The 26,641-nt window shown below is 54.9% G+C and overlaps 1 protein-coding gene across 1 annotated transcript in view; it reads right to left on the bottom strand.

Moving 5' to 3' along the window:
- Nucleotides 1-25,617, bottom strand: part of Angpt4 (angiopoietin 4) — a 31,658-nt gene extending 6,041 nt beyond the window's left edge. Inside the window, exons 1-6 of the mRNA XM_013010809.1 lie at nt 25,312-25,617; nt 10,691-10,846; nt 9,244-9,365; nt 6,414-6,652; nt 3,167-3,282; nt 714-815 (exon numbers count right to left, since the gene is read on the bottom strand). Of these exons, the coding sequence (XP_012866263.1) occupies nt 714-815; nt 3,167-3,282; nt 6,414-6,652; nt 9,244-9,365; nt 10,691-10,846; nt 25,312-25,617 (1,041 nt within the window). The remainder of the gene's footprint in view (nt 1-713; nt 816-3,166; nt 3,283-6,413; nt 6,653-9,243; nt 9,366-10,690; nt 10,847-25,311) is intronic.
- Nucleotides 25,618-26,641: the final 1,024 nt, after the last annotated feature.

Here is a 26,641-nt window from a genome sequence, read left to right as displayed (position 1 = left end):
GCTCGCCTTGAGCTGAAGAGCTGAGGGACAGCGCCCAAGCCCAGAGTTCAAGCCCCACGACCGACCAAAAAAAAAAAAAAAATTTCATGGACTTTCCTGCCTGGGCTGGCTTTGAACCGCAATCCTCATATCTCAGCCTCCTGAGTAGCTAGGATTGCAGGTGTGAGCCACCAGTGCCCGGCATATTATACTATTTTTTCCCCAAGAGTTTAAACAAAAAGTCAATTTGCATTCCTAGGGTTTGTGTCACAAATGGCAAAAAAAAAAAAAAAAGAATTGGAGCCAGGCACTGGTGGCTCATGCCTATAATCCTAGCTACTCAGGAGGCTGAGATCTGAGGATCATGGGTCATAGTCAGCCTGGGTAGGAAAAGTCTGTGAGACTCTTATAGGAAAAAACATGTAGCTCAAGTGGTAGAATGTTAGCCTTGAACTGAAGAGTTCAGGGACAGTGCCCAGGCCCAGAGTTCAAGCCTGTGACCAACAACAATAACAACAACAACAAAAGAGGATTGGATTTCAGGGAGTCCACATTCTAGAGGTGTACTCCATGCAGGGGGGTGTGAGGGTTGCTGGCTTTAGAGGAGCTGATCCCCCCCCCCCCCCCCCTCAGGGATGGAATAGAGGAAAAACAGTCCCCTCACAATAACCCACCCCCTGCTGGTTGTTTAGCAGCTGCAAAGGATGGAGCCGTTTCCCTGGCAGCAGCCTTACCTCTTTGTACTCCTTCCAGCCCTGCTGGAAGCTCACACTGCCCTTCTCCCTGCGCTGGATGAGGGTCCATCCGCCTCCATTAGCTTCCAGCTCACAGAACACCTGGTGGGGAGCATGGGGGAGGGGGTTGGGGGGGAGGGGTAGGAGGGAGAGAGAAGGCAATGAGCTGGAATCCTTCAGAGGCATTCAGAAAAATAAAAAAGCAAGCTCAAACTCTCATTGTTTTCTAGAAGGCTGGAGAAGTAACAGCTCCCCTCAGCTTTCTTCTCTCTTCAGTTGTACCCTAAATGGGGATGTTTATGCCTTTTACCTCTTTGTGCCTCAGTTTCCCCTCTGTGAACTGGCATTTTTGTGAGAATTAAATGAATGGAGCCATGCGCGTTGTTTAGAAGACAGACAGACAGACAGGCCCAAGGCTTGGAGCTTTTGTTTGTTAGCATGGCAGGGTTGCTATGAGGCATGACTCAATGTTGACTGACATTGCATTGGGCTTTTTGTCACTGTGACAAAATGGGGTGAAGGAGGGAGGAAGGGAGGGAGACGGCTTTCTGAGGCCTGTGGCTACCGAGGGTTCAGCCTGCGGTTTGGCTTGCTCAATCCCATGCCCTCAGGCAGAAGACCAGGGCAGTGGGATTGTGTTCATCTCAGAAAGGGAGGAAGTAGACTCTAGGTATAGAGTCATGGACCTACTTTCTCCAGACAGACCCTAATCCCAACGTTTCCAGAACCTTCCAAATAGTGCCACCAGCTGGGGACCAATTGTTCAAAGCATGAGGCTGTGTGAGGGCGGGGAGGGGGGAACTTGATATTCAAATGGTAACACACAAGATGCTTAGCCATATTAGACCTAGAAAATGCTGTTACTGTCATTCAATGAACAAGTGTTTTCTGAGTACCTACTATGTACCAAGCTTGAACAAACTAGCCTTTGTTTCAAAGCAATCATCTACCTGAATCTTTCAGCTTAACTTTCATCCACACAATATTTTTTTTCCAGGCAGTTGAGTACATGGTCAATGTTTGATGATGTTCAATGATTACAGACTTGGCTTCAGGCCCTTGTTGACGAATCAGAGGTAAGCCAGCCTCAGGGCTAGATTGGTCTGGCAGAGCCTATAATAATCCAGGCAGACTGTTGGCTGCAAATGTTTGGGGAGCTACAAAGAAGGGTTCAAAGAAGGAAACACTCAGAAACCCTGGAAAGTTTCCTAGAGGAGGTGGCTTCAGAACAGGGCATCGGATGAAGAGGAGTCTGCCAGGTGGATAACGTGAAATGTTTCTGGGGGTGGGAGCAGGGTACAGCAGAAGCAGGGGCTTGAGATGCTAAAGGCCTATTGAGGGAGAGACGGCAGGGCATTTGTTGTAGGGATGGCAGAAGGTGCAGGAAGGGTGCAGGAAGGGAAACTGAGTCCCAGACAGGAGAATACTGTGCTTCAGAACAAGACACAAGTAAAGCTGAGGTTTGAGCCTCACAGATCAACTCTTGATCAGTGTCCCCAAATTCTAGCTGCTCACCCCTGCTGAATCCCGCCATAGCTAAATCAACTCACATATCACTTGCATATCACATTTACTTTTTATGATAGTGCCCTTTTATTCCTAAAATAATATACTTGGTCAAGTGCATTTTAAGGGAACATATTGTCAGTACCATAAATGAAAGCCACCTGAACTCTTGCCTTTGTTCAGATGATTGTAAAAAATAAATATAGTAAAAAGATTTTTACAAAATTCAAACTAGAAAGCATTGAAACACACAGGGCTTTGGGCCACATCTTTTTTGTGAAGGGGAGTTTAGCAGGTAAGAGGAAAGGAGAGGACAAACGTAGGGACAAAATGGGCTGCTTTTCTGAACATACTCATAAGGAAAGAAGTTGCTGGGCGCTGGTGACTCACACCTGTAATCCTCAGGAGGCTGAGAGCTGAGGATTGTGGTTTGAAGCCAGCCTGGGCAGAAAAGTCTGTGAGACTCATATCTCCAGTGAACCACCAAAAGCCCAAAGTGGAGCTGTGGCTCAAGTTAGCAAGAACCCCAACCGTGAATGAAAAAGCTAAGGGATAGTCCTCAGGTCCTGAGTTCAGCCTCCAGTGCCGACACATGTGAAAAAGGGGGTGGGAAGAGGAAACTGCGGAGAAGAATGGGAGGTGGAATGGCCGGCAGCTTGTTTGGACATTTTCCATTGTCAGCTTGCCCCAGACCTCCCTCCAGATACCTGCACAGAATTCTGTCTTCCTTCTCTCCTGATGTCTGCACCTTCTAGTTCAGGACAACAATACTGATCAGCCTTGCCTTCACCCACACAGAACTTCTTCCCAAATGAGAATCATCGGGAGAAGATGTCAACAAAAGATGCTTGCCCGACTTTGGGGGTGTCCCTGCCTGGCTGGGGAGCTCAGCCTGGGAAGCCTCTGGCTGAGCGCCTGGGAGAACCCAGTTTTCAGGCGCCCCTGACCTTCCTGGGCTCTGACATATTGGCCATGTGGATGGTGTAGACGCCACTGGCGTTGGCCCCGGAGCGCTGGATCTCGGCGCAGTCCTGGAACACAGGCTCAGGTGCCCTCCCGGAGGCTGCTGGGGACAAAGCAGGAGTGAGCTGGAGGTAAGCAGGGGTAGAGGAGGGAAGGGGTGGACACAGCCTGGCTGCCCTGGTGCAGGTTCTGATGGCAGGTTTGGGGGATGGGGAAGCCACTGAGAGGAGGCCGCAATGAACTGGGACCGAGCCATGTACCGGGGTCCGGGAGGAGGGGAGGGCCTTCTGGGCAGAGGGAACAGTATATGCGAAGTCTCCTAGGTGGGAACTGTCTTGGTGTGTGTGTGGCAGATGGACGAGGTGTAGGGGGAGACAGGACTCACCCCACAAGTGTTCTGGCTGTTTGAGGGTAAGGGAGGAGGAGAGCAGAAAGGAGTCTGTGTTCTAGCAGGGTGAGTGGGCCTTGAATGCCAGGCTGAGGAGCCCTGAGCACTGGGTAGAGAAGGAGCACTCTGGCAAGAGCAGAGTAGTGGTTGCAGGGAGGAGGCTCACAGAAAGGAGGCCTGGGAACAGGCCCTTCCGTTCTTGGGGGTAGGGTGCTTGGAGCCAGCACTCTAATAAGGCACACTGCCCATACCAGGAAACAGGTCCAAGTGGTCCAGCCAGCTGGCCAGAGCTTTCCCTCCTCCTCCTCTTCCTCCTTTTTTTTTTTTTGTTAGTCCTGGGGCTTGAACTCAGGGCCTGTGTGCCAGACCAGAGCTTCTTTTGCTCAAGGTGAGCACTCTACCACTTGAGCCACAGCTCCACTTCCGGCTTTTTTGATAGCTCATTGGAGATAAAGGTCTCATGGTCTTCCCTGCCTGGGTTGGCTTTGAATCACGATCCTTAGATCTCAGCCTCCTGAGTAGCTAGGATTACAGGTGTGAGCCTATAGTAGGGACTTGGAGCAAACCAACTTGCTGTGGCTCTATCCAGAGTCTAGCAGCCCAAGGTGGGAAGCGTGGGCGCCTTCCAAATTGTAAACTGAGGAGTGATCAGAACCCACTGTGGGCTGTGCATGACCCTGGCTCACTGTCCCTTCTTGGAGCTCCCTGGGCGGGTCATCAGGATCACCCCACAGCTCTGGGCAGAAGCTCCCTCATTCTGCCCCTCTGGGAACTGACCAAGGGCCTGTGTTTCTTTTCTTTGACTGAACCCCACCAGGACTCAAAAAAGTGGACAAAGAAATGACTATGCACAAACAGCCGGGATGTAAAATCCTTGCTCTTGTTTCATTTAGAATGAACCAATCAGGGCTTTGGGCTGTGGAACCCAATTTCTCTGGTTGGCAGGCACCTAAGGATGGCCTCATCTCCCTCTCTGTGTGAGACTCAGGGAGAGGGCTCTTCCTGTTTCATACGTGAGGAAAGTGGATGGCCTGAGAAGTCACACGGCTGTGCAGAGCCCTGGTTGTAGGTAAATAAAGGAACCAAGATTTGAACTCTGGTCCTTCCTACTAGCTGAGTCTAGGGAAGCTGGGCAAAGAGGCAGGTCCACCTCTGTCCTTCTGACCTCTGAACTGGACTCTCCAATGCCTGAAGCAAGGCCTTCTGGGAGAGGTGTCTGGCAGGGCCACACACATGGGACTCATTCAGAGGCCTTGGCTGCGCTGCCAGGGCTGTGCACAGCCCACAGTGGGTTCTGGTCACTTTACAACTTATGGCTTGGAAGGCTCCCACTCCTCCTGCCTTGGGCTGGCTGGACTTAGGGTAAAACCACAGCATGGTGGCCTGCCCCAAATCCCCATTGGCTCTGGAGCCTGGAACTCTGTCCCTATGGCTCAATTTCTTGTGTCCTAATGAGGCTCCAGCTGCCCCAGGGCAGGGGCTGCAGGAGGGTCTCTTCCTAGGCCTCTCTCACCAAACTAGTCTGCGCTCTAGGCCCCCAGTCTGGACTCCAAAAAAGCATGGGTCCAAATTCTTCCTGCAACCCTCCTGGACTCAGATTAAAGTCTCCTCTCGTCTGCACAGTCCTGAAGGCCTTCTGTGGTGAGGAAATTTCTGGAAGGGCTATTCACAGAGCCAGCACTCAACTGAGAAGCAGGCCCCTCACTCTCTGAGGAAGCAGACATGCTGGTAAGAGTCAGGAGTCTAGTGGAGTGTGGTGGCTCATGCCTGTAATCCTAGCTACTCAGGAGGCTGAGATCTGAGGACCGTGGTTTGAAGCCATCCCAGGCAGGAAAAATCTGTGAGACTTCTATCTCCACTAAACTACAAAAAGGAAAAAAAGAAAAGAGCTAAAAGTGGAGCTGTGGCTCAAGTGGTAGAGTGCTCACTCAGGGATAGTACCCAGGCCCAGAGCTCAAGTCCCAGGACCAGAAAAAACAAGGAAGAAAAGAAAAAAGAAAAAGACCCAGGAGTCCTTATCAGGCACCAGTGCCTTTCATCTGTAATCTTAGTGACTCAGGAGATCTGAGGATAACAGTTCAAAGTTAGCCTGGCAGACAAATCTCGGAGATGCTTTATATCCAACTAACCAGCAAAAAGTCTGAAGTGGAGGTGCAACTCAAGCGGTAGAGCATCAGACTTGAAATTGAAAAAGCCAAGTAAGAGAGTGCTAGGTCCTAAGTGCAAACCCCAATACTGGCATACATGTGCGTGCACATGCACACACACATACACACATGTGTGTATGCATGCGTGTGTGTGTGTGTGTAGGGGAGAGTTAGAGTTTCTGCATGAGCTGCAGTCTTCTCCACCCCCACCCAGTGGGGGCTCAAAGGTGTGCTGACTGAAAGGAAGGGTCTAGACCAGACAAAACCTTGCCCTGGGTGCTGAGTAGACCCCAACAAGTTCTTCCTCAGCAGAGGCCAGGGGCACCCCAGGTGGGGCTCGGGGCAGGGTGGTAGGAGAGAAGCCCTTGGGATGCATTGCCTACAACCTCTCCCCTTGCCCTGGGAGACAGAGGGCAAGCCAAGCAATCGGGGCTGCAGGATATCCCCTGGAACTCACTCTTGTTGGTCTAGCAGCTGTTGATGATGTTATTATTCAAACCTCCAATGAAGCACTGGGGAGACAGGCCTAGGGTGGGGTGGGCCACAGAACCAGGGGATGGAGGCGGGATTGGCTTCCGTGTGCATGGTGGAGTAGGGCAGGGCCTTTACCTGGATGGAAACGGGGTCTGTCTCCCTTGCCCTCCCTCCTCCTCCCTCCTTCCCCTCCCGGCGCACCTGGCTCCCCGAGGCCCTGGCCCCGGCCCTGGCCCTGGGCTGCCACGTGCACCAGGCGCTGGACGAAGTCCACGAGCTGTCGCTGTGCCCGCTGCAGGGAGCTGGCATTGCCGCCCAGGGCACGCAGGCTGCGCTCTAGGCCGGCGAGGGCTCCGCTCTGGAGGCCCAGCTGGTGCCGAAGCCGCTCCCTCTGGTCTCGGAGGCTGGCCAGCTCCACCCGCTGCTGCGTCTCCAGGGCCTGCAGCCTGGTCTCCAGGGCACTGTGGGGGAGGGGGACACAGGGCCCAGCGGTACTCACACTTGCCACCTGCACTCCCTGGGGGGGGGGGAGCGGGGAGTGGACTCTGCCGTACAGATCTGCAGGCTCATAGAGGTGGAGCATGTGGTTCTGAGACACACATGCCAGCATAGAGCAGGGAGGGGCAGATCCCAGAGGAATGTGGGCTGGGGTCTAATGGAAGAAGGAGATCAGGTAACAGGGAGACACCATCAGCCAGGTAGCCATGACCAAAGCCCAAAGATACAGCAGCTGTCGAGGTATCCTCTAAGGGTCCTGGAGCAGAATGCCCTGGGGACCAGGGACACAGATGGACACGCCTTGTAAATGAGACCAGCTAAACAGCCTTGCAATCCAACAGCCAGGACTGGGAGAGAGTGTTCTGTTCTGGCATCCCGCACCTGTTGGGGCACCCTCCCTGCCTGGAGGGGAAGGAGGGGGAAGGTTTTGTACAAAGCTGGAAAGCTGCCCTGGGTCTGGGGATAGCAGGTCCCCTACAAGTGTTATCTGATGCAGGTCTCTATTATTGTAATAAGCAAAAGGCATATTTATGGCTTAGGAAACAAAGGGACACTGGAAACGAGAAGGAATGACAGGCTGTACTGTTCCAGAACCTTCCCAAGATAATGGAACAAAGTGCGGTACAAAAGATGGCATGTCCACTTGGGCTTCATGAGGATTCCTGGGCCTTTATGTGCACATTTGCATATTCATACCAGCTCCCCGGGCTGCTTGCTCACTTATTTCTGTGTCCCTGATGTCTCTAAGGAGTGCTTGACCCAAACTTGCTCCAAGATCACTGTTGGTGGCGTGACAAAGACAGGAGAGCTTCAGAGCTGGGCACCTCTGGCTCCAGGGGCAGCTCCAGGGCCAGGGCTGGGTGGAGCAGAAGCTGGGTCCAGGGTGGAAGGAAGGGCCTGGAGGCCATTCCTCAGACCTGGATATGAGCCCACAGGCTGCACATAGGAATTAACTATATAAAATGCAGGGAGAGGGAGAATGGTGCACACTCAAGTTCTAGAATTCTGTTGAGGTTTGGGAGGGGATGGGGAGGGGGTGGGGGGAGAGCATGTTAAAGCTCCAGGTGCTCTGGACACCTGACACACGTTCAGTGTGACTGACAGTGCCCCTGTCCCCAGACCACTGGGACCTTGGGGTGAGGAAGAGTAATTATGGTTGTTAACTGTACCCAGATCCCAGGGGGGAGGCTGCTCTTTGGGCCTGGCATGCTGCCGGCCCAGCACGTGGGAACCTTCGCGTTCTGCCAGCAAGACCAGGCTGTGCTTTCTTCAACAAGGAGATTCTGTCTCCCCTAGAACTTGACCTTGGCAGGCTGGTCCCTACTCTGCTCCAACCCCAGATAAAAGTCTACTCTGGATGCCAGATATCTCTGCTTTATCTGTGTCATGTGACTGCTTCCCCTCTGTCTTTGGAAGGAGGTGGCCAGGTGTATATTGGCAGGTCTGGGGGTGCAGATGAGGAGTCAGTACAGGGACTGGCTTCTCCAGGAAGAGGCAGGTGCACAGGGCCAGGTTGGCTTATTCATGTACACATAGCCAAAGCTGATTAAAAATGTCCAGGACAATTTGGTACACATTGAAAAAACGGTTGACTTATAAAGAAAGGGAGAGAGGAAGGTATGATGATACACACCTGTAATCCCAGCGCTCTGAGGCTAGGGAAGGAGGATGGTGAAGGTTAGGCAGCCTGAGAGATATGGAGGAAAGACTTTGTCTCCAAAAGCTCAGGGTGTAGCTTAATGGTAGAGCACTTTTCTAGCATGTGAAAGACCCTGGGTTTGATTCCTGGTATGGAAAGGAAGGAAGGGAGGAAGGAAGGAAGGGAGGAAGGAAAGAAGGAAGGAAGGGAGGGAGAGAGGGAGGGAGAGAGGGAGGGAGGGAGGAAGGGAGGAAGGAAGGAGGAAGGGAGAGAGGGAGGGAGGAAGGAAGGAAGGAAGGAAGGAGGAAGGGAGGAAGGAAGGAGGAAGGGAGAGAGGGAGGGAGGAAGGAAGGAAGGAAGGAAGGAGGAAGGAAGGAAGGAAGGAGGAAGGAAGGGAGGGAGGGAGGAAGGAAGGAAGGAGGAAGGAAGGGAGGGAGGGAGGGAGGGAGGAAGGGAGGAAGGAGGAAGGAAGGAAGGAAGGAAGGAAGGAAGGAAGGAAGGAAGGATTAAGGTGTCTCTAGCCCCAGGAACATTCCTGTTCTCTGTTCGCACTCAATGCTTCAGAGCCAGGCTCAGTGCCTGACTGAGCCACACCCCACTGCTACGTTCACTGTCCCCCCCACCCCCCAACTTCTCTGGACTCCAAGTCTAGTTTTAGTCCTCACCCCACCCTGAGTCACAGCTTCATTTCTAGGCCTAGCCCTCAAAATGATCCCTAGCCTCAGTCTTAACCCAGGCGCCAGCTCTGTCCCGGACACGGGCCAAGTCCAATTCCCATCATCCATGCAAATGAACTTGACATTGGAGCTGGTGCAGGCCCAGCCCTGGCCCCAGCTTTAGCTCTGGCTGTTGGCTCTGGGACCAGCCTGGAACTCCATGCTAGAGTCCTAGCCAGACGCAGGCTCCAGCACTCACCTATTTCGGCCCTGTAGCCGGTTCAGCTCGTGGCCCTGGAGTAGCAGTTGCTTCTCCAGCTTGTTGGTGGACAGCGAAGTCTCCAGCATCTGAATCTCCATGCGGGATGTCTGGTTCAAGACCTGCCCCGGCACCCAGGACATGGGGACAACGTGAGCCTTGCAGGAGCCCTGGCCAGCGGCCACTTCCAAGACTTGATGACCTATTGCCACCCTCAAGCCACTAGTTTCTGGTTCCTTCCTTCTCTCCTTGGCCCTGCCTTGAGCTTATCATCTGTCTCCTAATTTTCCCTCTCTATCACTGCCCTTGACAGTGACAAGTCTGCTGCCTGGGTCCCAGGAGAAATACTCTGATTCCCATACATGAGCAGGTGCAGTCCCAAGTGCTCCCTAGCCATTTCCTTCCCTCCACAGCCTCCCTCTGGTCCTGCATTCCAGGGTCCTCTACCCAGTGTCCTACATGGATTCCTTCCAAGGAGGCAGTCTAAGGTGACCTTTCAAAACCCAACCTCACTGGGTGCTGGTGGCTCATACCTGTAATCCTAGCAACTCAGGACGCTGAGATCTGAGGATCACGGTTCAAAGCCAGCCCTGGCCGGAAAGTCCCCATGAGACTTTTATCTCCAATGAACCACCAGAAAACCAGAAGTGGCACTGTGGCTCAAAGTGGTAGAGCACTAGCCTTGAGGAAAAATTGCTCAGAGACAGCGCCCAGACCCTGAGTTCAAGCCCCACATCTGCCCCAAACAAAACACCTGTCGCCTCTCTGGCCAAGAAAGCCCTCCAGGCCTCAAGTCTCCATCTGGCTCCAGCCCCTCCCTGACCCTCTCTGTGCCCCTCCCAGCACCCCAGCACTCTCTTGTTCCTGTAGTGTGGGACCCACTCCCACCCCTGGGCCTTTGTGTGTGCTATTCTCCTTGTCTGGCCTGCTCTCCTGAGTTATCTGGCTCCAGTCCTCTGTTCTCAGGGTCCTTCCTGGCCTTGCTTTTGGACCGTGGCTGCCCTCACACATTTCCTCTCTCTGCAGTGCTAACACAGGTAGAATGTTGGTCTTGCTTGCTTCCTTGGCAAGCTGGGGGTGGGAGTGAGGCCAAGGGATGCCCGTTATAGTCACTGCTATCAACCAGGGGCAGGATCTGGCTCTCTCATGGTGTCTGGGGCACAGTAGTTCACCAGACATAGGCATACCTACCTGTCACTCACTGATTCCCACCCTCTCAGCCCTCCACTCAGCCCCCCTCCCCCCGCCCCCTGCCAAGTGCTCAGAAATCCTTCTGCCCCATGATTGGAGGGGGAGGGGGGAAGGCAGTTGGCTACCAGCTCAGAGAGGCCATGATCTCCCCCAGGGTCAGAAGCCTTAACCTTCCCAGGGACAGAGGCGCAGCCCAGATGGGCTGTTTGCTGACCATCTCTGCCCTCTCCCCGCGCCCCCCACCCCAAGCCGTTACCTGGGCCTCGACGTCGCTCAGCTTGCGGGTCTTGGCGGTGGTCTGGTTCAGGAGATTAGTGCCCAGCTCCAGCATGGTGGCTGTCTGGTTCTGGACTACGTGCTGCTGGGCTTGGGCCAGCTCGGACCTCAGGCTTGTCTGGATGGACCGCTCCAGCTGCAGGGGGGATTGTGGGCTGTCCTCCACTCAGCCTCAGCCAGAGGGATCCCAACACACATCTCTCCTCTGCTGCACACCTCCCAGGGGTTCCCATTTCACCAAAGGAAAACCCCTCCTCCCCCTCCCTCCCCCTCATTCCACTCCTGATGCAGTGCCTCTAGGACAGCTCTCTAACACAAGCACAAGCCTGCCTCAGGACCTTGGCACACGCTGTTTCCATCTCCCACCCCTGCCCTGTCCTCATCATTGCATATACTTAGTACTCCCTGACTTCATCTTGGCATCCGTTTCTCCAGCTCTGATCTTGTCCCTCAAGAAGATCAGCTCCACAGGACTAGGAACTTGGCTTGCTGTCCACTGGGCTTTGTACAAAAAATATATTCAACCAACTCATGGAAAAGAGGGAGCAACAATGGTCAGAGTGTAGCCTCCCCCCATCTCAAGTCCCTTCTCTGGCAGGCAGGAGGTGGGCTCACCTTCCCCTGTCTAGATCTGTGGGTCTACCTGCCAGCTGAACTCTTTCTTCCGATGTCCCGTGTCTGCATGGAGGGCCGGAGCCCAGTCCCCGGGGCTCTGGGTCCCTCATGCTCATGTGCCCACTTTCCCCAGAGCTGGACAGGCTGGTCTAGCATGTGGCCACCATTGAGTTGCAAAGGGGGCACAGAGCTGGACCTCCACCACACACACACACACACATTCAGGAGCGCACAGGCACACACGTGCACACACACACGTGCATGCACTCATGTACACACACTGGCCTTCAGCCACCATCCAGCCTGGCCCTGGCCCTGTCCTGGCCTTGGCTTCCAGGAGGTCCAACAGGGCCCTGGGAAGACTGGGGCTCCCTGGGGAGCATGGAGGACCGTGGTGATCTTGGCTCAGGGAGGAGCCAGCTCTTCCATCTCGGTGGTCCCGGCCCTGTGCCCCTTTCCCCGCTGCCCTCCTCCCCCTCTGCTCCCTCCCCAGGGCTTTGGCAGGAGTCCATCTCATGGCGAAGGTGAAGCCCCAGGGGAGGTGGTGGGGCAAGGCTGACATTAATTAGCTCAGGGTCCCTTTTGAGCGCATGTACAGAGACCCCCTCCAAGTGGGGTACCCCAGGAGCAATGTGGACCATTTATGTGTGTATATATATATATATATTGCACATGCGCACACACAATTGCTGTGTGCCCAGGTGCTCTTTGGCCTGTCTTTTCTGTTACTGAGAAGGGCTCTGTGAGCTCAGATCCTAGGGGATGCAGCCCCACCCCGGCTGGTTACCTGCATGTTCCCTGGACATCCCTCTGTCTCCCCACAGTGACTTTTAAAAAAGTCTGTTCTTTTCTGTTTTGGGGCCTATACTGGGGTTTGAACTCAGGGCCTGGGCACTGTCCCTGAACTTGTTCCTTTCCAGAATAGAACTCTACCACGTGAGCCACAGCTCCACTTGTGCCTTTTTTTTGTTTTTGTTTTTGGTGGCTAATTGGAGATAAGAGTCTCATGGATTTCCCTGTCCAGGCTGGCTTTGAACTGTGATCCTCAGATCTCAGCCTCCTGTGTAGCTGGGATTACAGGTATGAGCCACCAGCACCCGGCTCTGCATAGGTGTTTAACAAGCATGTCCACACACATAGAGTACCCAGCTCTGCTTCCCCTGCCCCTTACCATCCAGCCGCTCCTGCCCTCTCCAACCTCATTCCAGTGAATGGCCCTGCCCAGCTCTGAAGCCCCAAGCTGGACCTTAAAACCCTGACGTCTTTTTCTCCCACTCCCTCTACCCACTAGTGACTTCTGCTCACTGGAACCCCAAGGCACCTTAGGAAGCCGTTCACTGACTCCCTCACCTCCCCATGCGACTTCTTTTTTGTCAGCTGTGGAGCTTTAACTCCTGTTCCTGAACTTTCGTCCTCAAGGCTAGAGCTCTAACCCTTGAGCTCCACTTCCAGTTTTCTGGTGGTTAATTGGAGGTAGTCTCATGGTCTCTGCTACTTTGGTTGGCTTCCTACACAGTCCTTAGATCCCAGACTCCTGAGTAGCTAGTATGACAAGGGTGAACCACTGATGCTTGGTGCTCAGCTCCAGGCTTCATCTTCAGAGGCCCTGCTGTACCTCAGCCCTGGGGGACCCTGTGTGGCTGATGGGAGCTGACCCCTAGGCAGGGCCAGGGGAGCTGCACTGATCCTGGTCTCAGACTTTGCCTGGCACTGTGAGCTCCTAGAACATGGAAGACAGCACAGCCTACTACTCCCGAGTGGCAAGGCCATACCAAAGAGTAGGGAAGTCCAGAAGTCTGAGCTGAGGTCACTGCCTATCAGCGCAGAATCTTCGTGCTAGCACCCTGCCCCGGGCTTCCCCAGGTCTGCAGAGGTGGGCTGGGCTTCTATAGCTTGAGATCCACGCCAGTATGTGTCCCCCACTTGCTGTGGCCACAGAGGAGAGGCAAGGCAAAGCCACCCACAGCTGGCTTCCATCACCCAGTTTGCTGAGCTGGTCCACGTGCATGGGCCTTCGGATGCATAATCCAGGCCAGCTGGTCTGGGGCTGTAGAGACCCACAGAGGCCGGGATGGGGGAGAGGGGCCCTGGGCCTGGCCCAGGGCTCAGGCACCAGCTGAAGGGGGAAGGGGTAGAGAGGGGTTCAGTATAGGAATTCACTTAAGCTGGGATCCACTGTTCTCTTGACCTCATACCCCCCCTTTTCTGTCCCCCTCATGCTGTGAGTTCTTAGACACCCACATAGGGAATGGGGTCTACCTTCCCTACACCATCCCTCCATCCTTTTGTTGTTGTTGGTGGTCCTAGGGCTTGAACTCTGGGCCTGGACCCTGTCCCTGAGCTCTTTTGCTCAAGGCTAGTGCTCTACCACGTTGAGTCATATCCCCACTTCTGGTTTTCTGGTGGTTTATTGGAGATCAGAGTCTCACAGGGGCTTTTCTGCCCTGGCTAGCCTTGAACTGCAATCATCTTCAAATCTCAGCCTCCTGAGTACCTAGGATGATAGGCATGGGCCCCCACACCTGGCCTCTGCAAGTCTTTTTTGGGGAAAAGTCTTTTCTTGTGCACTTGGTTCATGATAGGGAAAAGCATTTGTCCATGCAGGTAAAAGTGAATACAGAGAGACCAGTGTTCTGTGTCAATGTGCACGGCTCCTCGGCTTACTGGCAGGGTAGCCTCAGGTAGAGCTGTCTACCCCACCACAGGGCCTCTTTGTTGAAGCAGTGAAAATAATCGCTCCTGCCCTCCAGGGTTGTCAGGGCCTCTGGGGAAGAATCTGTGTGAGGAGCTTGATGCAGGGTTACATAACCCATGTGTGACATTGCGTGACAGAGCGTGACAGAGCGTGACAGAGCGTGACGTGTCTGGGTGATGGTGACAGGGAGCCATTCTAGAAACAGGGCTGAGCTTAATCAGAGCTGGTCTGAAAACACGGCCACGCTGGTCCCTGGTGGCTCACACCTGTAATCCTGGCTACTCCGGAGGCTGAGATCTGAGGATCTCAGAAGCCAGCCCAGGCATCAGAGTCCATGAGACTCTTATCTCCAATGAACTAGCAAAAAGCTGGAAGTAGAGGTGTGGTCCAAGTGGTAGAGTACCAGCTAGCCTTGAGCGGAAGAAGCTAAGAGACGGTGCCCAGGCCCTGTACAGCTCCAGTACTGGTGTGTAAACACGGGCTCATGTGCGCACATGCATGCACACACACACACACCATTCTGACACACCTGGAGTGAACACAGCATGCGGACTGCTGGTGTGCAGCTGTTATATTTCTCCTTGTGTGCAGGTACAGGCTGAGGGAACCCCACTAATAACCAAGTAACAGGGAACAGTAAGGGAGGGGAATGGCCATGGTGCCTCCTTTTTATACAATCTATTTCAAAATTGTTTGGATGTTGAAAAGAGAAGGAGTACCTGTACAGGCAGGGTTAATATATTTAACAAGTAGTGCAGTCACCAGGTATTTGTAATCCCCAAGAAAGTTCAGGGAATTTGTTGACTTGAATGGAAAAGAAAAGGGAGGGGGGCATTATTTTTCTCACTAACCTGTACCTGGAATTCTATGTGGATGAAAAGCAGGCCTTCAACTACCACAGCCATAACTGGGCCTGTGAGCGGACTTTGTCACCAGTGGAAATGACTGACACTCTCCTGTCTCATCACGGTGGCTGTGGATGTTACAATATATGTGTCCACTCCTCACGGCCTCAAACTGATGACTGCACAAGGTCCTAGCAGAGAGGGGTGTTTAATGGAGGAAGAAGGAAGTGAGGTTTGATTGCACCAGAAATTTCTTTCAAAACCAATTTTTTTTTTTGACCATGTAGCCAGGTGCTGGTGACTCATACCTATATTCCTAGCTTCTCAGGAGGCTGAGAGCTGGAGGATTGCTGTTTGTATGAAGTCAGCTGGGGCAGGAAAGTCCTCAAGACTCCATCTTCCACTCAATCAGTCAAAATCTGGGCTGGTGGCATAGCTCGAGTCATGGAGCACTAGTCTAATAAACAAACTGAGTGAGCTCGAGGCCTTATGTTCAAACTCAAGTACCTGTATCAATATCTCAAGTTGATTTGTTTCCTCTGTGTGTGTGTGTGTGTGTGTGTAGGTACTTTAATTACTGTATCACTTTTTGCAGTGCTGGGGATCGTACCCAGGGCCTTGTGGAGACCAGCCAAGGCCTCTGTTACTGAGCAGCACCCCAGCTCCTATCTCTTTATTTGCTTTTGTTTAAGCTGTATAGCTCAGGCATATAGATATAACGGGCTTGCACTCTGGGCCTGAGCACTGTCCCTGTCCTCTCTGTGCTCAAGGCCAGCGCTCTACCACTTGAGCCACTTGCGGTCTTCTGGTGGTTAATTGGAGATAAGAGTCTCATGGACTTTCCTCCCTGGACTGGCTCTGAACCGTGATCCTCAGATCTCAGCCTCCTGAGTAGCTAGGATTACAGATGTGAGCCACTGGCGCCCGGCTTTATCTTGGTCTTAACTCACGAGCCTCTTGCCTCTGGCTTCTAAATGCTGGGTTTTCAGACATGGACCACCACAGGGGGCTATGCACTTCATTTCCAAAACCCTGCAATGCTGCACACATGCCTGGAGAAGTCCTGATAACCCTGTGTCAGATGAACACTCAGAACCATGGCCCGGCCCTGTAACGCAATGTTTAGCAAGCAGAGCTTTTATATTTATTATTATTATTATTGCTGTTGATGTTGTTACTTTTTTTTTTTTTTAAGAGATCCCTTCCCAGAAAACAAGCTTTGCATTGGGAATGCATCAAATCACGGCAATGATCATGTCCCATATCAGGCCTCCCAAGTGGGGGAGAGGGGATGCTGGGAACAGGGGTGAGGTTCATTCTAAGGTGGGGGAGTTGTGGGGCGATGAAGGTCTGAGCCTGTGTACCCTAATGGTAACTGGGGTGGGGGCTGGGCTTGGACAGCCAGGAGGACCTGTGGGATGCCCTCAGACCACTCAGCCTCCAGCTACTCTGTCTCATGTGGGAAACAGGCCTGAATCAGCAAAGTGACGTGGCAGGGACTATAGTTAGATGCTAGATGCTGGGTCTGATGCAGACTGGTGCAAGAGAAGACAAAAAACAAAGTCTCTTGGCTGTGTGTGTGTGTGTTTTGATTTAAATGTCAAGTTTTTGTAACTTTTAACTTCTTTGAATGAATAGAATAAGCACATTGTTCGAAATTCTGAGACCACAGAAGGAATGAAATGAAAATCAAGTCTTCCCTCCTCCCCGCCTGCTCCTCTAGGGGGGTGGCTTGAGGCTGCTGTTGGGGAGATGCCGGGCACAGCTGCGCATGCTCTGCCCCTGCTGTGCCGCGCGGGTATGGGTATTCTTGTCACCTGGCGCTGGGCGGTGAGCCCAGGGGTGAGCCCTGGGAGGTGGGGCTGCTGAGTTGAGGGTGCATGCTTGTGAACGGTCCTCATGTCCCAAGCACGGGCCACACTGGTTTCTACCCTGGCTTACAGAGGGGAACCCTGAGCTCTGCAGAAAGATGACCACAGGAGCCAGAGACTGGTTCACTGTGTCTCAACACCCACCCGCAGCCCCGGCTCCTCCCAGCTGCCTCCCTTGGACCTGTAGCTCTGGTCACACGGTCACCTCCTTGGCCACCTGGCCTCTGCTCTCCACCCCATGACCAATCATGTCATAAGGTCCTCCTGGCCTTCTTCACAACCCTTCCAATGGCTCATCGGTGGTTTATGGCATGTGCATCCTCCACCCCCTGCCCTGGGGTGGGGTGGGGTCCCTGGGGCCTGGCCTGCTTACCCCAGCACCCAGCACTGCCTAGCCCTGACTGTGTCTATGGAAGGATTTATGGAAGGGAAGCTACAGTCCCACTGAGGGCCAGCTGGGGTAGGGACAGGACAGAAAAAGGGAGGAATACCTGTAGGAACTTTGGAGGTGGGAGAATGCAGAGAGGGTGGGGCCCAGCGTGGATGTGTCTGCAGGAGGAAAGTTCTAGAAATGCATCGGACACTCTCTGCCCGTGGCTGGCCCAGGTCTATGTTTCCCAAGAGAGGTCTGAAATTCTACTTGTGCCCAGTGTGGCCCCAAGGAGCCCACCACATCTAGCTCCTGTAGCCTTGGCTCTCCTGTGCCCATTTTACAGATGAGCAAAAGAAGATGCCCAGAGAATAAGCCCTTCACCCAAGTCCCCTGGCTTGGCAGAGGCAGAGGTCAAAGCTGTGCCAAAGACCACAGCCATAACTCTGGTGGCTGCTCAGGTCAGCACATCCAGAGACCCCGTTCCAGTGTCCACTCCCTGTGTATTCTCTCCCGTGGGAACAGGATTGGGTCTGGCAGGAAGGCTGCTGGAGTCTGGCACTGCCTAGCCATGATATATATTGGCTCCTGTCTGACCCTCTTCTGAGCCCCTGCTATAGGATGAGTCCATTTGCTTAGGATGTTCAAGCCATCCTGGGGAGAGGCTCCCCTCCAGCCAGCACAGACCCTCCCAGGATTCAAGGCCGTAGATGAGTGACTCCGGCTGAGGCTGAGTGCTGTCTACCCCAGCCAGCAGCCCACAGGAGAGCTGCTTGATCAAGCCACTCCTGAAGTCCAGGCCCAGAAACTCACTATGACACAGCAGATGACCACAATGCTGCCTTCACGGAGTCTGCATGCCTTGGGCCCCACCTGTTTCTGGTGCCTTTTCCCCAAGTCTGGTCAATTACATCTCCCAACCTGCCATTCTTAAGCCTTGACTTCCTCATTTCAACAAAACAGCCAGCTTATGTCCTGGGAGCCTGACACCCTGGGCCTCTGACTTCTCTCTGCCTTGCTCCAGCTTCCCTCCAGTGCCCAGGGCCCACACAGGCTGCCATTGCCCACCTTGCCCCCTCGAGATGCTCCCCTTGGCATCTCCCGCACTGTGGGACTCTGGTGCTTTTCTTCTAGGTCAGGCTGGGGGAGGCAGAGGGTGTGGTGCAGGGAGCCAGGCTGGAAAGCCTGGGGTCAGGGGTGCTCTCTGGGAGGGCTATGCTTCTCTGCTGTCTCCACTAGACTCACAATCCCAAGCAGCGTGTTGAAGCTTCCAGCTGTTGCCAGAGTCCATCAGCCTGAATCACTGGGCCTGGGGCAGGGTGGGGGGATGGGGGGTGGGGGGGCGGGGTGAGGGGGTTGCTCCTGCTGCTGCTGGCTGCTTCCTTTCTGTGCCTATGGGGATCTCACAGCTCCTCAGACAGAACTTGCCCTTTCCCTCCCACACCTGGGCTGGAGGAAGGTCCCTGGGCTCTGTTCTCCACTCGTACCACGATCCTGGGGCCCTCACGGTACCTGGCACACAGTAGGTGCTTCCCAGTATTTGCTAAGTATTTGTAATGGCCCTGCCTTCTGCTGACCCTTATTCCCTATGGATGGGCGCCCCGTATCTATCTCAGGTGACTGGGCCACTGGGAGAGATGAAGGCTGCTGGGGGAGGGGCAGAGGGCCAACCTCTGCTGTCTAGACTTGGGGTCATGGGGAGCCCCCTCCTCCCCTCCTCAGCCAGCTGCCTTCTTGTGGTGGGCTGCTCATGGGCAGTGCTCTGTCAGGAGGTTTTCAGTACCGCCTGGGAGAATGACCCCCCCACTCTCCCTCTCTTAGACAAGGAGAGGCAGAGGGCATCATGGAGAAGAAGTGAGCAGCATCGTTCTGTGCGTGCCCCTAACCCTCCTCTCCCCCAGGGCTGGGTGATGGTCTATTTTTCTTGGCGCGCATCTAGCTATTCAGCACTTATGAGTGGGACACCTCTAGCCATGGGGCACCCAAGTCCACCTGTTACCCACCCATTTCACGGGTGAGGTGCACAGAAGTCAAGCACCATGGCCAAGGACAGGCCCCCTGGAGGCTACCCTACCAGCTATGCACTGGAAGGTCCCTGAACTGCAGGAATCACGTGATTCCCCCCCCAAGGGGTGCACTGTGCTGGGGTTCCTGCTGCACAGTTCCAGCCGGCAGCACGTGTCATCTGAGGCCCAGATGTCTTCAGACAGGCACCCCACTTGACAAGCCAGTAAACTGAGCCACAGAGATGAAGCCCTGCTCTCAGCCAGGAAATGCAACTTTGAATCAAATGGTGGAGCTCTTTCTACTCACCCCTCCATGGCAGCTGAGGCTGACCCTGCGGATGGGGTGGCTTGCTGGGCCCTGGGGGCTCACGCCTGTAATGCTGGCTGTTCAGGAGGCTGAGATCTGAGGATCACGGTTCAAAGCCAGCCTGGGCAGGAAAGTCCAGGAGACTCTTATCTCTGATTAACCACCAGAAAACCAGAAGTAGAGCTGTGGCATAGGCCACCACGGGTGCCTGATTCTTGTGTCCCTTTTTATCTTAGGCCCATCACATAGCTATGTGAGTGACTCTTCCAGGGCCTTCCAGCTGCTCAGCACCCCAGCCAGGGACTCCCCAGGCAGACTCTCAAGTCCTCTCCAGATACTTCCCAGACCACTCAGGATCTGCCATGACTGACGGCCTAGTCTGGCTGGAAGTTCACTTCCCGCTCAAGGAGGAGGAGGAGGAGCAGGAGCAGGAGCAGGAGCAGGAGCAGGAGCAGGAGCAGGAGCAGGAGCAGGAGCAGGAGCAGGAGCAGGAGCAGGAGCAGGAGCAGGACTGGGCATGCGCACATCCTCCCCTCCCAGCTTTGGGGCCAGAGACCCATGGACCTGCCCTTACTGGACGGCCTGGCCTGCCATAGGCTTATGCCTGTCCCCCACTGCTGTGGCAGCCGCTGGACTCCAGCCTCACCCAGGCACCAAGCAGCTGGTCATCCGCTGACCAAGCGCCTCTGGGCCAGCCATTTCCAGACCCCTCTTGGAAAAAAAAAAAAAAGAAAAAACCATCCTGGTCGTTTGAGAAAAGCAGCCATTTGCTCCACCCCATCCCCCAGAGCAACTGCTCAGAAAGGAGCCAGCAGCAAGGTTGGGAAATCCAAGCCCAGGATGTTTTGTTCGGCAACCAAGGCTCTTGTTTGGATAAATGAAAGCTGAAAATGCCAAGAATTTACGGGCAGCCCGGGGAGGCTGGGGCGGCTGCAGTCCTGGTCCATTTAGGAGGGTCTCTGGCCAGGCCAGGGCCCCATGCTGGGTTCCCGCTGGAGGCTCAATTGACCCATGGCCAGCCAAGGAAGGACACCAGGCCGAGTTATTCTGGGGTTTGACGTCAAGGACCTGGGGCCATGGAGGAGGCTGGGACAGAGCCAGGTCTGGAGGTCGATACCCAGACCTGTACCCCTCCCCTCATGGCTTGGTGTGTGTGTGTGTGGGTGGGTGGGGGGACAGAAGGAGAAGAGAGAGAGGGAACAGCTTGGCTGGGGTGTGGGCACTGGTTATAGGGGGCTGTGTCTTGGGTCTTCAGTGTGGATACTGGGGGGTGAATATGGCCAGGAGCTTGATGGGAAGGGGAGAGAGACAGAGAGAGAGAGACAGAGACAGAGACAGAGACAGACAGAGACAGAGAGAGACAGAGACAGAGACAGAGACAGAGAGCTGTCCCAGAACCCATAGACAGCCCTGGTTGGGACAGAGGGGACACAGGTCCCACAGGTACAAGGTGCTGTTGTGTCCCGTCCCTGGGACCCCGGAGGCTCATGGGCGACACGCTGCCCTTGGTAGTTGGGTGGAGGGTATGGGCCAGGCCTGGGGTTGTGACTGGGCTGGTCCACAGCAAGAAACATTCTGGAGGAACTCTGGAGAAGATAAAGATGACACTTCCTGGCTGGGATAGCCAGGCAACTGGGGGACTGAGAGCCACAAGGAGGCGGGGGGGGGCTCTGTGGAGCACCTGCTGCCCCAGGAGCTTCGCCCAGCAGCTTCCCTCAGCCCCACAGCCAAGGCTGGACCAGGTGCCTTCATCCTCCTGCCTCGCAGGCGAGGTTTGAGTGGGCCCAGGCGGAGGATGCTGAGCACACAGCCCACAGGGATGCCTGCCCCCCCCACCTCAGCATTCCTGGCCACAGCTGCTCACCCAGAGGAGGGCAATGGCCCAGGGCCCAGAGCTAGTGCACAGCCCACCGCTGGCTGCTACAGGCCTGAGTCACAGGGGCTTTCTGGGAGGAGGGCTGGGGGCTGTTATCAGGGAAGAGAAGGAGAGGGGATGGCATAAAGCAGGGCGAGAGAAGGGGAGTGGGTTGAGGCTGGGGTCCCCTACTCTATGCTAAGAGTCATGCGCAGGATGTGGAAACTTGGGGGCAGAAGGGAACACCCCCTCTGTCCAGCACTGGCCTCTGAGTCTGGAGAAGTGAGGACCCAGACTGACTGTGATGGTCAGTGATCATTTCCTCATCTGGTTCCTCATCTACATCCTTCCTTCCTTCCCTCCCTCCCTCCCTCCCTTCCTTCCTTCCTTCCTTTCTTCTCTCTTGTACTGGTACTGGGGCTTGAACTCAAGGCCTGGACACTGTTTTGTTGCTCAAGGCTTGTGTTCTACCAACTGAGCTATGGCTGTGCTTCCCTTATTTATTTATTTATTTTTAAATGGTTAGTTGGAGATAAGTCTCATAGATGTTCCTGCCTGGGCTGGCTTGAAACTTTGATCCTTGGATCTCAGCCTCCTGAGTAGCTAGGATTGCAGGGATGAGCCAGGGTGAGAGAGGGGTGATGTTCAGTAGAGCCAGAGACCACGTGTCTCCGCTGGGCACAAGGGAAGGCACTGACATCACAGGCCCAGGGCTCTGTTGTGGAGAAATAGTCCACATTTACTGAGAATGTGCCTGGTGCACATTTGTGTTTCCCAGGCACTAGGTTACATCCTTACACTGGTAGGCAATACCTTCACTTCATTTTCTAGGTGAGGAAACCCAGGCTCGGAGAGGTGATGCAACCTATCCCAGGTCACACAGTAAGGTAAGGAAGGTGCAGAACTGAGGTTGGAATAGTTACAATCGGGCTCCAGAGTTTGGGTGTTTATCATCTAGGTTCTGCGGCTGCCCAAGGAGAATGACCAGTAGGTGGCCCTAGGCCAATGGGTCAGATCTTATGGTAGACTCCACAGGCACAGATGACCAGGCCATGACTCAAATGCTGAGGGCCAGAAAGCAGTTGTGATCAATTCAAGGGGTCCCTTGCCCAAGGGGATGCCGGAGACTGGGGGCCCATTGAGGACACCAGTCAGGACAGATGGCATTTTCTAGCCCAAAGGAGACCTGCAGACTTCGGATCACGGTGACTAAGGCCGAGCTCAGAGGTGCAGGGGCTCAGACAGGGGCTGTCTCTTAGAACACACGCCCGCACGCTGACCCTGCATGCAGGCAGGCAGCCCTGCACACAGTCAGGCAGCAGCTGCGAGCCGAGTTCCCGTCTGACCCCTGACATCCTGTTCTTTGCTCCAGCCTGTGAATGGGGAAACTGAGACTCACCCAGCACCACATAGCAGAGATGTGACCTTTGTTGTTGTTGTTGCTGCTGCTGCTGTTGGTTGTGGGGCTTGAACTCAGGGCCTGGCCGCTATCCCTGAGCTCTTTTTGCTCAAGGCATGCGTTCTACCACTCTGAGCCACAGTGCCACTTCCAGTTTTCTGGTGGTTTGTTAGAGATAAGAGTCTCAAGAACTTTCCTGCCTAGGCTGGCGTTGAACTATGATCCTCAGATCTCAGCCTCTTGAGTAGCTAGGATTGCAACCTTCTGATCTGCTCCCTCATTTCTTTTCTTTTCTAGGGCCAAGACTGCTTCTGCTCATTTGGCTAGTGCTCTACCAAACCCCTGATCTTCTCTATGGCCATCTGGTCAACCCTATACCAGCCGTGCCAGTGTTTCCCAGGCCTCAGGCACAGGAAGGGATGAGGGGGTGAGGTGTGGGATAGAAGCCAGGCAGCAAGGGGAGATGATGACAGAAAACAGGCAAAGGGATGGATGGGTTGGTGTTGGGTGAAGGTGGGAGCATGGACCCCCCCTCCCCCGCCATTGCAGAGCACCTGCAGTTGGGAAATAAACAGGGTTGGGGAGGTGGGGATTCAGGCAGCCCTAGAGTTGAGACACCGATAGACCCTCCAACCATGAAGTAGATTTGTGTGTGTGGGATGATCATACCATTGGGGCTTGGGGTACCATCAGATGCCACATGGTGTCATTGCAGAATGCAGAGATAAGAGGGTGGAGACTGGGGGGTGGGGGTGGGGATGTTTGTATGGTCCTCTGCCTCACCCCCCTTTACCTTGCTGCCCCCTAGCTGCTCAGATGACAGGTGTGCACCGCTATGCTCAGCCACGCGCCACCTTTACAAAGCTCCGTTTAATGTGTGCCTGTATGACAATACCACCTACGGATGATATACTAATATGGACACACACTCACAATCGCCGTGTCAGGGAGTGAACACTTGCCACTGATCAGAAGCCACGGGGCTGAGAGGCACTCGGGGAGAGGGTCACGCTCCCTCCCTTCCTGGGTCAAGCTGGTCTCTAGTCTAATACACTTGAAGAGGCCACAAGTCATCTCCCTCCTGTCTCCTGCGGTTACCCCTGCACCATCTCCTGGTCCCCCATCCTTCTCTCCATAGCTCTTACTCAGGGGGCTGGGGCTGACCACATCCTGGCCCCACAGGACATCGGTCGTCCCTGTCCACATGCCCTAGAGCTCAGCTGGCCCCGCTGACCACGTCCCCCAGTTCTCACCTGGACATGAGCGTCAGCGGAAGCAACAGCCGCACGACAGGAGGTCCTTCAGTGGCTCCCACCCACGTGGCTTCCCCTCCTGGTTGTCTGTGACCTCGCTTTCAGTTCATCAGTAGCAGAGCCATCAACCACCTTCAGAGTGTGCCCGGATGCGCCCCTCCCTGAGCAGGCCTCCGACACCTTGCTCTTGAGCAGAGCTTGCTGTGGCTCTGGCTTGCTGTGGCTCTGGCTTGCTGCTGTGTGGCTTTAGGCTCATTTGCTGGCCTTTTCTAGGCTCTTATCCCAATCCATTCAGCACAAAGCCCGGATCCCTCTGTCCATCCTGCTCTCCTCTCCCACTTGGCCTCTTTTCTTAATTTTTTATTGGTTGTGAGGCTTGAATTCAGGGCCTGAGTGCTGTCCTTGAGCGTTTTTTGCTCAAGGCTAGCACTCTACCACTTTGAGCCACGGCACCACTTCTGGTTTGCTGGTGGTTAATTGGGGAGAAGAGTCTCCCCATGAACTTTTCTGGCCAGGCTGGCTTTGAACTGTGATCCTCAGATCTCAGCCTCCTGAATAGCTAGGATTATAGGCGTGAGCCACCGGTGCTCAGCTTTCTCAGAACCTTTTCATGGGTCTGGTGACAGGCAGCACAAGAAGCCCCCGTGTTCCTGAGAGGCCTTTGCTGTGGGCCCAACCCTCATCCCCGACTGCTCCACCCCCTTTCCTGGCTCCATCTGCACAGCCACGTGGCTGCCCTGCTGTGCTGTCCCCAGGCCTGGCTCTCTCCTGTGTCCCTGGGTTCAGATGCCACTTCCCCTGGAAGTGGACTTCCTCTCCAGAGATCCAGCCTCAACAGGCTGGCCCTGGCCACGACACGCCCCCTACCTTGTGCCCCCCTGCCCTTGTCCATCTGCATCACTGTCTGAAACAGCAGATGTGGCTTTTTTTTTTTTTTTATAAATCTCTTTCCCTCACTGGCCCAGAACCAGACATCACATCCCTCTACACATCCAGCACCTAGCATGGCCTGACCGGTTCAGCAAATTCCTGCCGGATGAATGAGTGAATGTCTACCTCAGGCTGATTTCCTGTTCTGATGTGACTCAGTCCTGCTGTGTGGTGTCATATCTTCTCTGGGCTCTTATCCCCATCCATCCATCCATTCATCTCTCCAGCCATCCATCAATTCACCCATCCATTCATCCATCGGTCTGTCTGTCCATCCATCCACCCACCCATCCATCCATCCATCCATGCATGCATGCATGCATCCATCCATTCATCCATCCTTCCTTCCTTCCTTCCTTCCATCCAGCACATTGGCCAGTCCCCTCCGCCCAGGGCAATGCTCCAGCTGTGGCTGAGGCCAGTCCCCAGAGCCACCCCGTGATAGCCAGCCGTACCTTCTGTAGCCACTGCGTGTTGTTCTCCAGCATCTTCTCCAGCTGCCGTACCCGGCGGGCCTGCCAGTCCCCCAAGTGCAGCCCGGCGGCCGGCAGGTCCCTCTGCAGGCTGTTGGGGGCCCCAAAGGCCTCAGGCTCCAGCGGGCAGGGCTCAGGCTCAGGCAGCACGAAGGTGTAGCTACACTGTCCATGCTGGACGCGGTGCGTCTGGCGGCGCCGGCCGGCCTCCTGGCCCCTCCACTGGGCGGCAGTCATGGTGGCCAGCAGGAGGAGGCCACCGAACAGCATGGCTGGCTGGAAGAGCATCTGAAGTTGGAGTGATGGCCCAGGGGATCCAGCCGGAATCCCCAAAGTGGCTATGTCTGCCCTTCACCCAGAATGTGTGGCTGTGGCCAGCAGAGGACTGATCTGACCACAGAGTCCAGGGCCGCAAGGCCCTCGATCGGGGGGCGGGCTGGGTCCGGGGCTATTTATACTGCCTGCTTCCTCCTGGCTAGCCTTGCCTCCGCTCCCCCTCCCGCCCCCCCTCCCGCGCCCCTCTCCTCGATTCTCTCTCCCTCCTTCCTTCCTCCACCACCTCCCTCTCTGCCGGGACTTCTGATGGCCCCTCCCCAGGCAATGCTCACACACAGCCACACGTCCACCACCCACCATGCACTCCAAGCCCAGGACCAGGCTGAGCCCTCCAAACACACGCAGCCGAGAGCCCTCCTCTCTGTCCTCTTCTCCACCTCCCCCTTCGCCGCCCCCCCTCCCCCCCCTAGGCTGGCTTCTCAAGTTTCAGCCCTGGCCCTCCCCTCCTCAGCCCCCTCTAACTCCCCTCCTCTGTTCCAAGGGAGGGCTTGGAACACAAGTGAGTGACCCCCGAGAGGGGGGGAGGGAGGGGGGAGGCCGGAGGAGGCCGCCCATCCAGTTCCTTTCTAGAGACCCAGAAAAATCTTCCAAGACCCGGGCAATGGGTGCCTTGTCTGGAGCTGGCTGTGTCCCTCTCCCTTGGGACTGGTGGGGGGACACTATGCCTTGGGTAGCCCCAGGCCGGTGTCTGTGCCAGGAATGAGAAATTGTCCTACAATGGTTTGTGCCAGAGCTGGGTGGTGGGGTGACCACAGGGTCTTGGCTAATCCCCTTTCGTCCACTCCGAGACAACCAGCCCCAAGTCCTGTTCCCCTATGCCTGCTGGGCCAAGAGACCCTAGATGGGGTAGTGGGCCTCTCCGGGCCTGCACACCCCAATCTGCAAAGCAGGATCACCCCCAGCTCTTTGTCTGAGGAATGCACATGAGTCATTCCTTGGATCAGGAAGGAGGAATTTTTTTCAGTTTATTGGCTCA

This window comes from Dipodomys ordii, unplaced genomic scaffold, assembly GCF_000151885.1.
Source record: "Dipodomys ordii isolate 6190 unplaced genomic scaffold, Dord_2.0 Scaffold13, whole genome shotgun sequence".
In the NCBI taxonomy this organism is placed as follows: Eukaryota; Metazoa; Chordata; class Mammalia; order Rodentia; family Heteromyidae; genus Dipodomys; species Dipodomys ordii.
This window is presented reverse-complemented; position numbering and strand designations above follow the sequence as displayed.